The sequence below is a fragment of the Mus caroli genome, unplaced genomic scaffold, assembly GCF_978045245.1.
Source record: "Mus caroli unplaced genomic scaffold, Mus_caroli_1 scaffold_8, whole genome shotgun sequence".
NCBI classification, from domain to species: Eukaryota; Metazoa; Chordata; class Mammalia; order Rodentia; family Muridae; genus Mus; species Mus caroli.
This window is the reverse complement of record NW_028227263.1, coordinates 46,421,095-46,437,728: the sequence shown is the minus strand read 5'-3', so window position 1 is coordinate 46,437,728 and position 16,634 is coordinate 46,421,095. Positions and strand designations below refer to the sequence as shown.

The window sequence follows — 16,634 nt, the reverse complement described above, 5'->3', positions numbered from 1 at the left end:
TGCCTGTCACAGAGCCCTCTCTTGTCAACTCCCTCGGGGTGAATTCTTTCAGAATCACGCTGTCAGAATTGAGTGGGCGAGGTCCCCTAACCCCTGGGATCCAGGTTGTAATGCTGGTTCTACACTGTTGAGCAATCTCTAGGCCACAAATAACACATGACCAGAACAAGGAAGACCTCTTAAACGTTGTCCGTTTGGACTCACATTCACTTGAAAAGATTTTACTGTTACAGGTTATCTAGGTATCAAAATGTTATTAATAATAAATCTTAAATTCATTTAAAAATAATCTTTTGCAGTGAGGTTACCTTTACCATTTATTAGACACAAAAAGACATTGGCGCCGGAGCGTGGTGGCACATGCCTTTAATCCCAGCACTTGGGAGGCAGAGGCAGGCGGATCTCTGAGTTCAAGGCCAGCCTGGTCTACAAAGTGAGTTCCAGGACAGCCAGGGCTACACAGAGAAACCCTGTCTCAAAAAACAAAACCCAAAAAACAAACACAAAAACAAACAAACAAACAAGAGACATTGGCATGCTAATGAGATGAATGTGCTTAACTGTTGTTAGATAAACAATTAGGTCTTGTCTGGATGTTTGATGCTGTAGACTACGAAGCCTATTCCAAGTCTTTCGGAATTGGCCAATATTTTGGTTTCCTAATGGCGGATGCTGGAAATGCCACATTTCAAAAGTAAGCATTAACACAGAGGCACGTCAGGGTCTTCTCAGCAGTTATCCGAAACTCTGTCCTAATCCTATATTCATCCAACAGTTCTTTTTTATGAAACTCCAGTTAGTAAGTTAGTTTAAAAACAATAATTTCAAAATCAAATGTCATTATATCCACCATAAAGGCATCAAAAACAAGCAGGTCTCTGACTTCCAGTCAGCCTGTCTACACAGTGAGTTCCTCCTGGACCTAAGGTCCACGAGAGGCTGAGGAAGAGTGGGAGTTCAAGGCCAGCATGGGCTACACAGTGATTTCAAGGCCAACCTGGGCAAGTTCGTGAGACTCCATGTCAAAATACGGAAACTGGGTCCTAACAGGCTGTTTGAAGCAATGGAAATCTACCCAGCAACCCTCATTTAGTTGCAAAGGTGAGTAAAAGTATGTGCTGAGGACCAGGGAAGAAATGAGTTAAACACTAATTTGTGTCCTGAAGGAGCTTGCTGTAGAGAAGGTGACACAGCCCCATGACTAACAGTGTGGTAGATGATGTCATCCAGGAAGCATGCAGGAGAAAGATGCTAACTCAAAGGCCATCAACACACTCCAGAGGGAACGCAGACTCTAAGCACTGGCGTCTTTCTTGCTCTCCACTGTGTCCCTAGCACCTCATACACTGTGTCCCCAGCACCTCATACACTGTGTCCCCAGCACCTCATACACTGTGTCCCCAGCACCTTGTACACTGTGTTTCCAGCACCTCGTACACTGCCTGCACAGAGCTGGCATTCGGTAGAGCAGTCAGTAAATAATGTATGTCAGAAGGAGTATTGGTGTCTTTGACTTTGTTTTGTTTGTTTGTTGTTGTTTCAGACATATCTCTATATTGTTTAGCTCTGGCTGTCCTGGAACTCACCCTGAAGAGCAGCCTGTCCTCAGATTCTCAGAGCTCTACCTGCCTCTGCCTCCTAAAGTGCTAGGATTAAGGGTGTGAGCTGCTATACCTGGCTAAATCTGTGGTCTTATGAGTCAAACAAGGTGGGCTCGTGACTGTCATTCCAGGAGAAGAAGGAGTGTGAGTGCTGCTTGGGTTTTCTCAATTTGGTATGAACTAGAGCCACCTGGGAAGAGGGAACCTCAATGGAGGGATCACTTCTACTACACTGGCCTTCGAGGAAGCCTGTGTGGACAGTACCTTGAATAATGCTTGCTATGGAGAGAACACACTGGGCGGTGCACTCCCAGACAGGTTGTTCCAAGCTGTGTAAGGAAGCTGGGCAGGCTGTGGGAAATGGGCCAGTGACCAGCACTTCTCCATGGTTCTGCTTCGGTTTCTGCCTCCAAGGTTTTCCCTGACTTTCTGTGATGATGGATTGCAAACTTAAGGTGAAATAATTTTTTTTCCTCTCCAAGTTGCTTTTGGTCCTGGTGTTTACCATAGCAACAGGAAGCAAAGCAGAACAGAAAATGATGCCGTGTTGTACAGACATCTGTACATTATCTTCTGAGCCAAACCATCACCATCTTCAGGGGCCTCATAGAAAGAGGGGCAGAGCTGGGCATAGTGGCAGACACCTTTAATCCCAGCACTCAGGAGGTAGAGGCAGGCAGATCCTCTGGGAGTTCAAGTCCAGCCTGTTCTACAGAGTGAGTTCCAGGATAGGCAGGGCTATGCAAAGAGAACTTGCCTCAAAAGAATTTTTTTTTCATTTAAAAAAAAGCAGAAGGGGGCAGAAAGAGCCAAGGGACCTGCACCTTAGTATCCAGTCATCCCCCGCCCCCGTATATAATTCTGCCCTGATTGCATGTGGTCTTAGCGGGCAGTCTAGAGACTTGTGTGGGGTAGGATAAGGGAGAGCCACCATCTATGTGGCTATGGGAAGCCATGACCTCTGCTGGGTGCAGACTTTCTAGGGTGACTACTTTATAGTCACCTATGCTCTTCTTCATAACCACCCACTGCTGCTCTGTAAGTAAGGCAGTGCGTTCCTCAGCTCCCCTGGGTGGACTTTGGTGGAATTGCACATTGGTTGGTCCCTGGGACCTTGTGGGGGCTGTGAGAGCTAAGCAATTCTACCTTGGGAGGGGATTTCAGCAATACTTGGTTCAGCTGGCTACAACAAACCAAGGGTGAGTTTGGGAAGAGCAATGGCATTGCTTCTGCTGAGCATCATGGGCCAGGTAGGTGAAGTCTGAGTGGTTGCGGAGGGAGTTTTGACACTGTGATCTGTTCCTATCGGGCTTGTGGGAGTGAGGGCAGTAGCATGCTTCTCACAGCTGGGAGGCCAAAGAGAAAAGAAAACCCAAATATAATCTTATTCAAAAGTCCTTCCAGAACTCCAAACCTGGAATCCATGGAAGGAGTCAAGTAGCAAGAAGGGAGAGAGTGATACCCATTGAGTCTGACCTCTGATACAAAAAGGAAAATCCATGGTCCAGAATCCTTTCTGAGGCCATAATAATGGTCCAGTGGGTGAGATGATAAAGAAATATTCAGGACTGGGGTTTCTGGAAACAGAAACCCTTTAAACAAGCGATGAAAGATGCTTACAGTCTGGCTTGTGAGGCTGTGGGACAGTCAGAGGCAGTACACAGGGAGTCAGTCCCTGATGGAGTGGTCCACTCAAGCCACTGGGGATATTTGGTCATCATCAGTGGAAGTCACTATGGATATCAGGTGCTGGAGGATCATAGAGGAGGGACAGGCACCACAGAGGCAGCGAGGGATGAGGAAATCAGAGTATGATGCCTAAGCTTCCGGAACTTTGTTCGCCAATGGTTTAAGGAAGAGCTGGATGCAATAAGGGCCTCAGGACTGGGTGGAGCTACAGTGCTTGTGGAGCCCTTTGGTGAGGCAGGATCTTTATGAAACAGAAAAATCTTTACTGGATCTGCATGACCTTGACTGACCCGTAAATCATGCTTATGAGGTGATGGAAGAGAGTGGCCACGATTGAGGGAAGGGTCTATCTGGGCTACTTGAAGGCAAATGTGGCAAGATCTGCATTGAGTCTGAGTTCCTAAGGAAAAAAAATGACCGAAAGCCAAATTCTGTGCTAATGAGCTTCTGGAAAGTATCAAGGCCAGAGGATCAGTTCACAGAAGGCATCTATGATAAAACAATACAGGTGAAGACAATTGAGCACGTCCCATTCGGGCCATTATCTCTGTAGACTATGCAGGGTGCCTTTCACTCCTGCAAAAAGATATACTACAGATGGACATAGTTTGCCTGGTCATGACCTCTCCCAAGCAGCCAGGTGTGGTAGATGGAGAGGCAATAACTGGAGATACAGCCACAGCCACAACCCAGAGTCTCTCTGACCCCAGGAGCTCGCTAAGTCACAGGCACAGCAGAGGAGAGCAAAACCTGTGCCCAGGGAAGTCACAGGCTCCGGTGGAGAAGCAGCTGCCAGTGCTTGGCTAAAGGATGCAATAGCCAAGGTGCATCCCCACATTTATGTTTGCAAAATTATCACTGCCAGCTGTTTGGACATTCGCCTACTCGGCAACCCCTCTTGTCTTTTTGTCTTTCACATGCATTTTGTAATAGGAGATGTTCCCATCCATGTTCTGGAGATAGAGAAATGACAATAGTGTATTAATAATTTTCTATTAATATGACAAACACTATGACCAAGGTAACTTATCTAAAAAGCATTTCATTGGGCTTATGGTATCACGAGTTAGAGTCTGTGATGGTGGAGGAAAGGCATGGTGGGTAGGCAGCTGGGACAGTAGCTGAGAGCTCACATCTTGACCCAAAAGTGGAAGGAACACCGGCAGTAGTACGGATCTTTTGAAACCTCAAAGCTTGCCCTAGTGACACACCTCCTCCAGAAAGGCCACTCACACCTCCTAGTCCTTTCCAAATAGTTCCACCACCTGGGGACTTAGTCATCACATATATGAGCCTATGAGGGCCATTCGCATTCAAACCACCACAGAGGACACGGGGTTTGGTTCCTCACAAGAGTTAGAAACGAGTCAGAAATTTATGTCACTCCCTCCCAGGCTCAGGAACCCACATGGAAGAAGATGCCAGAAAAAAATGTAAGAGTTGGAGGAGGGGAACCGGCTCGAGGCACTGTACAGGACTGACTATTCTCTGAGGCAAACCGTCACCATCTCCAGGGGCTCTGCCAAAGATCATCACATCTGAGCCTCATAGGCACGGCCAGGGAGGGTCATGGGAACCTCTCCTGAGTATCCAGTCTCCTCTCCCAACCAGTGTTATGGAGCTCTGCCCTAATTGCATGTGGTCTTTTGGAAAGGGCTAAAGGCTGTAGATGGGGAAGGATGAGGAGAGGGTTCCCATTTGTGCAGCCACAAGGAAGCCATCATCCCTGCTGCAGGAGTGAGAACTGTAGTTGATAGGAATGTTTTTGTCCTACCTCTTATTAAGAATTTGTAAACACATCAGATCGATATTTGTGGTTTTCTTTCTTCTGCTTATCATGTAATATAACATCAGCTGATATAATATTAGTGATTAAGTGTTGTAAATCTATATTATCATATAAAAGTGATAGGACATTAAAGAAGAAAGTATTCCTCAAATGAGTTTTGCTCTGTAGAGCTCAGAAGATTCCAGGTGGCGGTCTGTGGAGCTTCACGATTTGCTGTTTTCTCGATTGGATTGGATTGGATTGGATTATACTTTGCTGTGGTTGCTCATTTTCTTTGGCCTTATTTTTTTCTCCTTTGGAATATGAATATCTACTTGGTTATGTTGGAAGTGTGTCACGTGGTTTTGACATTTATAGGAGCTTATGGTTAAGAATTAGTGTTTTTAAGAATTGGGGAGACTTTTTAAAGTAGACTATAGCAATGCGTGCTGAGGTCAAACCCAAGGCCTTGCACGTGCTTGGCAAGAGCTCTAGCACGGGACACTTGTGTTTCTTAGTGATGAAGGCTGAGAGCAAAGGGTGTCTCCTGTATTCAGATGAAAGCGTAATGCCTTTCGAAATCATTCATGTTCTTGCTCATACACCCAGCCATGTTTATTCAGTGTCATTGTATATCACAAGTTTGCATAATACTCATTTTCATAGATGTGAGAAGGGCAACTTTCTCACAGTGCAGGGTGATGACACAAATATGTATTTACACTCCACACAAAGACAGAGAACTCAGGAGCCCTTGTTTAACATGTAGCGAGCCCTAAGTTTGATCCCCAACCCTTAAAAAAAAAATCTTTGCCTGGGAGACTTAGTGAAGCTCCAGAGGGGGTGTAGCTAAGTTATGTGTGTCCCTGGCACACAGGAGGCCCTGTCCACTCCCCAGCTGAGTGTGGAAGTGCATCCGCAACCACAGCACTTAGAGGGAGAGGTAGGAAGACTGTTAGTTAACATCATGGGGAGCTAGGGCAATGGCTTCATGGGTTAGAGTGCTTGTTGGACAAACATAAGAACCTGAGTTCAAATCCCTTGCACTCACATAAAAATAAAAAGTGTGTGGTGTGTGTGTGTGTGTGTGTGTGTGTGTGTGTGTGTGTGTGTCTTAAAGCCTGTAACTCCAGCATTGTCTGTTGTGGGAGGTGAGAGAAGAATCCTTGGGGCTGGCTAGCTGGGTACTAGATTCTTTCCAGTAGAGGTAGACTCAAATAAGGTGGAAAGTGATCTAGCAAGACAACGACTGCCCTCATCTGGTCACAACGTGCAAGTGCGGGAACATGTGCACCAAATACAGGTGTGCACATAGTGCACGAGTGTGCACACGAGAGAGACACACGGCAAAAATAAACAAGCAGCTTGAAGTCACAAGCTCCAGAACAAGGGTACATACCTACTTTTTTAGTCACAAGGAAGCTGGGCCAGGAGGATCGCCGAAGCCAGTTGGTGCAACTTGGCAAGACAGGAGTGGAGATGAGACTCAGTCAGAAAATGCTGGTCTACTTTGCTCATGGCCCAAGATTTAGAAGCAGAAGGAAACTGTGTACAACGATACAGAGGTGTGAAAGGCATGGGCACTTGGGGGAGGCGAGTGCTTGGTAAAGGTGTAGGGCGTAGGAGGATCCTGGTGGGTAGAGTGGGTACAGAGTGGGTGTAGGGTGTAGGGGAGTGTAGGGGGTGTAGGGTGGGTACAGGGTGGGTAGCGTGGGTGACAGTGACAGAAAGGAGTCAGGAGTCAAATGTGCACAGTCTTAAGGTCAATGCTGAATGTTATACATCTTAACCATACGAGTTCCAAGATGACCAGAATGGGTTCAAGGAGGGCAAGGAGACAGCTGGTTTGTCATTGAAATGATCAGCACAACTCTTGTGGAGAGTGTGGGGGAAAATACATTAGAACGCCTGGACCAGGGACAGGAGACCTGAAGACAGGCTGTGGGAAAGGACTGTGAGTAAGGACTGAAGACACCAGAGCTCTGAGGAAAGCTGAGGTGGCAGAGACCCTTCTGGGAAGCAGAATGAACAGGGTTTAGGACCCAATGAGCCCACCTTTGGCAACCTTAGACATCAAGACAGGTACAGAGCACACATTAGCAGAGACAGAGGGAGAGAAGATTACTTCTTAGCAAACACTGTATCTGGGAGGGTGGAGTGGAGGAGAGCTTTGACAAGGAGAACCTAAGTCAGAGGAGGACTGGAAGAAGCTCATGTTTGTCTTCACTCTGAGAGCCCTGAGTAGGCGCTTTCTTGGTCACTGGTTCCTCCCACTGCTCACTCGGCATGAGGAGTGCAGCCTTAACCCTGTCAGTCACATAACCTGGAATGGGGTGTGGCCTGCCACTTCTTCTCCATCCTTACACCTGTCCTGGTCTGAGACACTGGTAGCTGTGTAAGAGATGCTCAGGAATCAAGGTCCAAAGCCAGGACGGCTGTGTTTGCCCACAGTGGCCCAGCAAGCTGTGGATGGAGCCAGCTCCTTGAGTCTGCCCTTTCATTGCAGAGCCTGTGTGCTCTGGGGTGGACAGAGCTTGTTCTTTTCTTAGGGTCCTATTAGTTCAGGAGCTCATTCAACATGAGGTCTGGAGCAACAGCCTGCCCAGGCTGCTGGGGTTCTGGGTCACCTTCTGGTGAAAGGACAAAGCTCTGACCCTGGCTGTCACTGGCACATGCAGAGCAGTGGGGCCTCGCCTGTAGAAAGAGTTCATCCCGGGCTGCTTGGTAAGTGGTAGCAGCAGTGACCCCATAGCAAAGCTAGCTCTCATCTGCGGATGATGCCTGGGACCACCACCTGCCAATGGGAGATTCCAGGTACCTGAAATGGCTTTCCTCCAAAGTTGAAGTGCTTTGATGTTCCAAATCTTATTTAATCCTTTGCGACATTTGCAGGACGATATTGGAGACTCTTAAAGTAACTCAAATCATTATCTTAGTGCTAGAGAGAAAACCTTTCTCCTAGGCGCTATGTGCAAGCACACAAACTGTGTTCAAAATGGCAAGTGTCTCTGCACTCCCCCACCAAATACCCAATCCTGAGATTCCCAGACCCGTGCTATGACCTTCCCCACTCCAACATCAACCCCACTCAGTTTCATCTGAAATCTAACTGGGTTGGGTCCCCTTGCAGGCTGCGTACCGCGGGGAGCCAGGGGTTAAAACCCGGGGCGTCTGTGGCCCCCTTCCCCCTCCCCAGCCCCCTCGTCTCCACTCGGCGCCTTGCCTGGAGCGAAGGTTCCCAGCCCTGCACTAGAGGGGAGGGGGAGAAATGGGCTTGTTTCTCGTGGCCAATCCACGAGCTCGCGGTGCCTCAGAGGAGGCGCCAGCATTAGGGCGGCCCAGGGCTGCAGGCTTCCCGCGGCAAAGTACAAATGCGCCCGAGCGCGGCGTCTGGCGCCCGAGGCGTGCACAGCGGCAGCGCTCAACCTCCCCCGCGCCGCCACCGAGGGTCTTGTCGCCCCACCGCGCCCCAGACCCGCGCCGGACCCCGCGCCGCCGCGCCGCTGCCAGCCAGCGCCACTGGGACACTGCGCCCGGGTGACCGCACCCCGCAGATCCCGGTTCTCTAGCTAGCACCTTCTCCCTTTCTGCCATCGCCTTTTTCTTCATTTCCCCAACTCTCTCTCTCTCTCTCTCTCTCTCTCTCTCTCTCTCTCTCTCTCTCTCTCTCTCTCTCTCTCCTCCTCCTCCTCCTCCTCCTCCTCCTCCTCCTCCTCCTCGTCCCCTCCCTACTGTCCTCTCATCCCCACCTTAGACCTCTCCTTCTGCTCCTCTTCATCTTTGCTTTTCCGACTCCTCAGGCAGCGGTCCTACTTGGTCCTCTGAGGACTTACTTGTGTCCTTATCTCACTTTCTCCCGGCTCATCCCGGGGTTGTCTGACCTCGGGACAAGGAAGGATGGTTCCCAGGGTGAGGATCATCCCCTCTTTGCTGGGACTCGTGATGTTCTGGCTCCCGTTGAACTCGCAAGCACGAGCCCGTAAGTAGAAACCAGGCAAAGTCTGGGCCGGCAGGGGAGGGATGCGAACCAGTGGGATGTACTTTGCTGGAAGATGTTAGGACCTGGGGACCCCTTAACGCTTGCATTTATCCAGGCAGCACCTGCATAGCAGGGGTAGATGTTGCTCCATGACCAGTGTAGGCTGGTGAGTCTTGGGGGAGAAAGGTTTGGCAGAGTTTCTTTCTGGGGTGCTGCTGGGGGAAGAGCAGTGTGCATTGTGGGAAGGGACCTTACTCCCAGCAGCTTGATGTGTTGAGTGTGAAAGACGGAAAGGCTGACGAGCTCCTGGGCTGAAAGATGAACAAAGTGGTGTCCATTATCACTTTTGATACTCATAACACTCCATGAGGTGTCATCATTACATTTAATCGATGAGTAAAGTCGGCAGGGCAAAGAGAAGAAAGTTTCCCGAAGCTGGTAAGCCATCCAAAGCCAAGAGTCTAATTCCAAATCCTGCCTTTACAGCGTCTGGAAGACACCCCGATGTGGGGCTGTGAGACTGGAAGGCATGGGGCGTGGTGAAAAAAGATGAGGTTCTTCATCTTCCCAGCCCTACTGTGTGCCAGCTGATGGGTCAGACACGGAGGGCACCTCACCGTCTCTTTTCTAATCTATAAAATAGGAGCCTCTTAAAGCCGTTATGAGTATTAAATGACAGGGAGCAGGCAGAGCAGCTTGTATAGAGATGCTACAAGGTGGGCTCATCAAAGTGTATCCGCTGCCTAAGCCCCCAGAGTTTCCACTTCAAACAGTAGGTTATGCAGGACCACAGCCTCTGTTTCCTAACTGCCCCTCCTTATGCTGGTGACTCCTTCTGAACCTCCCCAATAATGAAACAGAGCCCAACAAGGACAGTAGTTTGCTCCAGGCCACCGAACTTGAAGACCCAGGTCCCCACCCCCTAGCTGACAACCTTCCGTTTTCCCGGCTTGGCTCCACCTGCCAGCTCTGCTTCTGACTGGCTACTGGCTTTGTGGAGCTAGTGAGGCTAGATTCTGTCCTGCTTCTTCTGGGAATGGAAATGTTGCATGTCTGTCTGACGTTCCCTAGCCTGTCAGTGGCATGAGAATTATGGACACCCTCGTGTCTCATAAAACAACACAGAGAGCTCAGAATGGGCTTCAAATCCTGACTCTGCCTCTTACACCTGAGTCATTTTTCCAACTTCTGTGAACTTCAGTTTCTTCATCGGCAAACGAGAGCTACTGACCAAGGTCTAAGGATGTGGGGAAGGACTAAAGGAAGTGATGCTTTCAGATGCCTAGCATACTGTCAAATATTCAGCGAATACCCCCTCCTTCCTTAAGCCCTGAGAGTTTCCTCCTAGCCTGCCTGCTGTCCACTGAAGGAGACTTAGTCTCAGAGGACTGCCACGCCTGCCCTGAACTTGACCCTGGCCCTGCAGCTTCCTTTCCAATACCATTGCCCTGGGTGAACCACTCTGATGATGGCTCAGAGGTCCTCAAAGCCCCTGTCTGCCCCCCCATGACCACCTTCAACAATTCAGACACCTCTTCCAGAAAATTCTGCCTGGTGACCAGCTCCCTTTCTGACCTCCCCTCCTCTGTGCCTCCAAGAGCCTTCCTGTCTGTGTCTGTCACTAGGTTCTTCAGTAAGCTACCTCCCCCATAAATACAGAGCTCCGGCCACTCAAGAAAATGACTATCACTAAAGTGAGGTGGCCTGGCATTCTGGGAGGATCATTAAGATCCTGGTGGTGTCATGGCTGGAAGAGCTTTCTCTTCTGTGTCTACTATCGGATTGTCTCCTTTCACAGTTCATCTGAAGGAGGGTCTGCTACAAGGCCACAAAGGAAGGAACAGAGACCTAAATCCTAACCCAGGACCCGTCATTTGTTGGTCGTGGGAATTGGGACACATCCCGTATCTCTGAACCTAATGATGATTGGTGCTGTAGGTCTAAGAATTTTGCAAGTCTGCTGGTATCCTATTTTAAGGTCTTGCATGAAAGCTCTTGTCTTTCTTTTAAGAGAGATCTTGAGCCTGTGGTGTGTAAGAAGTCTCCTGGTGACATCCAAAGTGCTTTTACAAATGGTGCCAACAGATGGGTGTTCTCACGTCCAAGGCAGCCACAGTCTCAAGTATGTCTAGGGCAAGTGAGCCAGGGTTTTGACATACTCCTTACCTGAAGTCCAAGGATGCTAGGTCTGCAAAGGTTATTTATTCTCTCTGGCTCTACTTCCACCCGCAGATCCATACTGAGTCTAAGCTAAGTCACACTGAGCCCTAACTGTCTGACACTCACCACTGACTGATCCCCAGTTCCACCTGAGGCTGGAGGCTCTGGCCTCATTTCTGACTGGTGCTGATCCCAGTTCCAGGTGGAGTCACATCTGTGTGGTTCCACCCTGGTCATGCATCCCCTCTGTGACCCAGAAGTGGCCACATTCCCAACTCATCTCCAGGACCTTCTCTGGTACTTGCTCCTCTCTGCACTGTGTCCTTACAAACTGTCTAACAAGCTTCATGAGTCTCTTCTCTCCTCTTATCTAATGTTACTTCCAAGAAAGGGTCAGTCGCTAAGTCAGACATCAACCCTCAAGGGTGTATGTGTTATGGGAACTGGAGCTTCAGTTCTCAGGTGGTAGAATCTCAGAGCCCAGTAGCAGGCCTGGACAAGAACGTAGTTCCTACAGGATGGTGTAGTTCCAAAGGCACAGGCACCATTGGAGCATCAGGGTCCCAGCGCTTCATCTTCCCCTTATTCCACATGTAACGTTCCCAGGCCTCTGTTTGCCACCTATAAGGTGTGATGCTTGTCCTTAAACAGGTGATGTTTGGGGACCATGGTAGCAGTGACTGTCTCTGAGATCAAGGCATCCTTGCCTTCAACCTGAGTCCATGTGACTTTGGGAGTGGAGTTGGGAGAGTGTAAGAATTCTGCCCTGTGGGGAGGAATAGATGAACAGTACCTATGAAAAAGTGCCTGGGGTGGGGCAGGTGTGGGGAAATATGTGTCATGAGATGCTTACCAATATAGAATCCTGTTCTGCTGTCCAGCTTAGTCACATCTCTATTCATCTGTCCAGATGTGCTAAACTAAGCAGAAAGCCGGTAAAGGAAGGCTTGAAGTTCAGCCTCAGGCAAGGTCCTGTGCCTGGGTCTCTAGGCACCAGCTTCTGCACCTCCCTGCTCCCACCAGTAGAGGTCTCTGCCTCACTCACTGGCTCCAAGCTGCAAGCCCCAAGACAGCTGCGCTGTTGCTCCAGCTGTTGCACCTGTTCAGGGCTGGCCTCTCAGGTTCCCTCAGCCGCCGGCCATGGCGCCGGCTCAGAGAAAGGACCTAGAATATCTTGAACTCCCAAAGAGGAGGACTGATGTGAGAGAGATGTCCCTCGGAGATGCGGCACAAAGATCAGACACCACTCTGGGTAGGACCCGAACCTGTTGCGCATTCTTGTATTCAGGAGTTCTTCATTGTGTCTCAGCCAAGTTTGTTTGCTTGTAAGTCGAAGCCGATTTCTTCTGGCCCTGTCACTTGGATGGGCACCTCTGTCAGCATCCTCTCCAGAGCTATAGAATGGTTGTGGAGTCTATGCGGGGACAGAGCAGGGATCTCTGGCAAGTCCTGATTCCTCCCTCGCTGGGGCTCTCTTTTTCTAGAGTAAAGGGACTGGATACGGTCTGAGTTCATAACTTTCTAGGATTCTATGGCTCTAAGTGTGTATAGTCAAGCAAAACAGAACGCAGACACTTCTCTTTGATAGGTAATAGAGATGCCCTTCCTGGTTCAGTGATTTTTGTCCTTGGAAGTCCATCTGTGCTCCTCAGTGTCTGTCTGTCCAGATGAAGAGAGATCTATTCAAAGAAGTGTATCCCTTTCACACAGTTTAGCCACTGAGGCCTTTCTTGTACCATTAAGAGGCAACCCTCAAGGAAAGCAAGAGCCCAGGGAAAAACTACGAGGGAAGTGAATCTGCCTGTGTATGGGGGAAGTGGGTTCCGAACGCCCGCATTCCTGGGCAGCCCAGCTCACTCAGCCTTGCTGAGCTCTTGCTCCGATTCCAGACCTCACTCTCCTCTCCCTGCACCTCCAGGTCTGTTTCCATGGCCTTCTCCAGCCTCCCTCGAAGCTTCTTACTGGTTGTCTTTCCTGATTGCTATTGGAAGAGTCTTTAGGCATCCTCTCCACCTTCGACCTTGCCCACACTGGGCCAGACTGTGGGATGTTCTAGGAAGGGACACTTGAGATCCCCTCATAAAGATCAGGGAATCATTTGTGCCCTCAGCAGCCCCGGGCTCCCAACCTCTGGGTACACTCTGTTCTTTGGTTTGGCAGGTGGTTTGAGAGTCAGTGGCCAAGAGCTGGAAGGGAGGTCAAAGGTTAATTCATGTCATGTGGCAAGATATACCTGCTGAAAGGGCCTTGTTCTCCTCCCTTGCAGTAACGTTGTGTTTGTTGTTGTTAAGGAGAGAGGTTTCCAGGATTAAAGACCATAATTGGCTCTTCTGCTGGAGCTGCTCTCTCTCTCTCTCTCTCTCTCTCTCTCTCTCTCTCTCTCTCTCTCTCTCTCTCTCTCTGTTAACTTCATCCATCCATCCACTGGGTCACTCATGAAGCACTAGCTCTATGCAGGCTCTGAACCAGGCAGAGGTTCAACATCTGTTCATTCTTCTCACAGTCTGGTATAGAAGACAAATCCACTCAACCAGTGTTTCTAATTGTTATGAATTCGGACAGTGTTGTGACCAAGCTTGACTCAGTCCTGAAGGTGAAGCCAGGGACCTACAGGGTTGGGGTGACTTTGTGGAAATGGTGCCATGGAAACTGTCTTTGGAGAAGTGGGGGAGGGGCCAGCCCAACCCTGGCAGTGTGCTCCAGGCGGAGGAGACATCAGTGAGAAGACCTTGAAGTGTGATGAGCAAGAGGCAAGCAAGGGGTGGTGAGCCTGAAAACAGGGTCACCACAAACAGTAGTGATTGAAAACGTATCCGGGAGCCAGCTCAGAGACAGCCTGAGGGGGTGACCAGGGACTATCTGGGGTCTGTCTGGCAAATATTGCCACCCAGAATTGAGACCAGATAAACTAATTCCAAATATGTCCAGTCTGTCAAAGTAAGGTGCCCAGGTATGGTCTATGAATGTGAGCGCTTCCTGAGACCTCTGACCCCCTCTCAAGGTCCTCTCTGTTCTAGTCATAGTCACTCCATCTCTGTGCCTTTGCAGGTGGCTCCGGATGCCTGTCAAGCCACTCCCCTTCTTGCTCCTTGTTAACATTTCCAAAATCCTACCTGGTGTCTCTAGTCTTCTCTTTCTCCCCACCTCCCCATACACATACAGACACACAGACACACAGACACACACAGACAGACACATAGACACACACAGACACACACACAGAGACACACAGACACACACACTCACACGTAGACACACACAGACACACACACAGACACATACACAGACACACACACAGACACAGACACATACACGGACACACACACAGACACACAGACACAGACACATAGACACACACAGACACACATACACAGACACACACACACATACACACACTCACACACAGACACATAGACACACATAGACACACACAGACACACACACACAGACACACACACACTCACACACAGACACACAGACACACACAGAAACACACACAGACACACACACACAGACACACAGACACACACACACACAGACACACACAGACACATACACAGACACACACACTCACACACACAGACACATAGACACACACACACAGACACATAGACACACACAGACACATACACAGACACACACACACTCACACACACACACACACACACACAGACACACACACACACCACTGTGTCCCACATCTGTTTGTCTTCTTTGTGAGTCAGGCTCCAGGCCCGCTGGGTGTAAGACTTGAGCTGCTGAAGCTCCACAGATGAGCGAACCACAGGAAGTTTCTTCCCTGTTACTAATGATAATGACACTCACTGCATGTGGTGCCAAGTGCCCTGCCGTCACTGATATGTAATTTTCTGGTCCCTGCCAGGAGCTGCAACCACTGTGATCACTTTCTGTCACTCTGCTAACTTTCATGCTGCCAGTGGCACAGGCTGCTGTGCCTGCACTCTGGCTTGCAGTGCCACAGGTTGCAGTGGCACAGGCTGCTGTGCCTGCACTCTGGCTTGCAGTGGCACAGGTTGCAGCGGCACAGGCTGCTGTGCCTGCACTCTGGCTTGCAGTGCCACAGGTTGCAGTGCCACAGGCTGCTGTGCTTGCACTCTGGCTTGCAGTGCCACAGGCTGCAGCGGCACAGGCTGCTGTGCCTGCACTCTGGATTGCAGTGGCATAGGTTGCAGTGGCACAGGCTGCTGTGCCTGCACTCTGGCTTGCAGTGGCATAGGTTGCAGCGGCACAGGCTGCTGTGCCTGCACTCTGGCTTGCAGTGGCACAGGTTGCAGTGCCACAGGCTGCTGTGCTTGCACTCTGGCTTGCAGTGCCACAGGCTGCAGCGGCACAGGCTGCTGTGCCTGCACTCTGGCTTGCAGTGCCACAGGCTGCAGCAGCACAGGCTGCTGTGCCTGCACTCTGGCTTGCAGTGCCACAGGTTGCAGTGGCACAGGCTGCTGTGCCTGCACTCTGGCTTGCAGTGCCACAGGCTGCTGTGCCTGCACTCTGGCTTGCAGGGAGCTTTGAGCAACCACCCAAACCAGCGCCATCCTCTCCTTGATTGCTCCTCTGGGTTCTCCACCTCCTATCTCACCCAGTCTGCCTCCAGCCTGCCCATGAAACCTACAAAGACGCTTCTTCCATCTGTACCTTGGCTTCCCTTTAGGTCCAGCCCTAGATTTGCTGTGGCACTAACTCGCCAGGGTGAGAGCCATTGCACTTTCCCAATCCCTTGCCCACTGACCCTGAAGTCATCTTTCGGCTCCCGAGGCCCACAGTGACACTTCTACCCCAGTTAATGCTTTCCACAGCTGGCCTTTGCCCTCTTGACTGCAAGGCATCATTGTGAGCTCCCTCCCCTCCTCCTCCAACCAGGGCTCCTCCGCTCTTACCCCTGCCTTCCCAGTCTCTGCCCAACCTTCTGAGCCACTCTCAGCTCATCTGCCACTCTGCATCCCAAGCTGAGGTCCAGATAGGTGCTGGTGATGTTAAGGGAGGCAGGACTGGCTTGTGAGTGAAGCTAGGAGCTAGGAGCTCCGTGAACAAGAACACTTTGGAGATACGACCTCTGGGGAATTATGATATTCATGGCTAGGAGGTGCTGGAGGAGGCCCTGAGAACTCTGAAATAAATACCAGGGGAGACAGACTGTTGAAGAAGTGCAGAGTCAGCACCCAGTCCTGGTTTTTGTCAGTGCGGTCTTAGGCACTACTTAAATGAACATATATTGTACCCTGTGTCAGACGCTAAGCATGGTGTGTATAGGAGCTGACTTAATTCTAGATTAACCCAAGACACTGTATACTACAAGTCCCACTGAACAGATGTGGACTTGGCCATGGGATGCTTAAGTAGCTTCACTCAACGAGGTCTTCAAGTAAAACTAAGACTATGAGTTAAGCCCTGGCCACTGGGACTACAGAAGGTCATGAAA

The 16,634-nt window shown here is 50.0% G+C and overlaps 1 protein-coding gene across 2 annotated transcripts in view; it reads left to right on the top strand.

Moving 5' to 3' along the window:
* The first annotated feature begins 8,955 nt into the window (after positions 1 to 8,955).
* Positions 8,956 to 16,634, top strand: part of Chrdl2 (chordin like 2) — a 29,137-nt gene continuing 21,458 nt past the window's right edge. Inside the window, exon 1 of one of the 2 annotated variants that reach the window (XM_021168290.2) lies at positions 8,956 to 9,037. In XM_021168290.2, coding sequence (XP_021023949.1) covers positions 8,956 to 9,037 — 82 coding nt within the window. Of the gene's footprint in view, positions 9,038 to 12,419; positions 12,523 to 16,634 lie in introns of those variants that run through there. The other variant, XM_021168289.2, reaches the window with a different exon arrangement.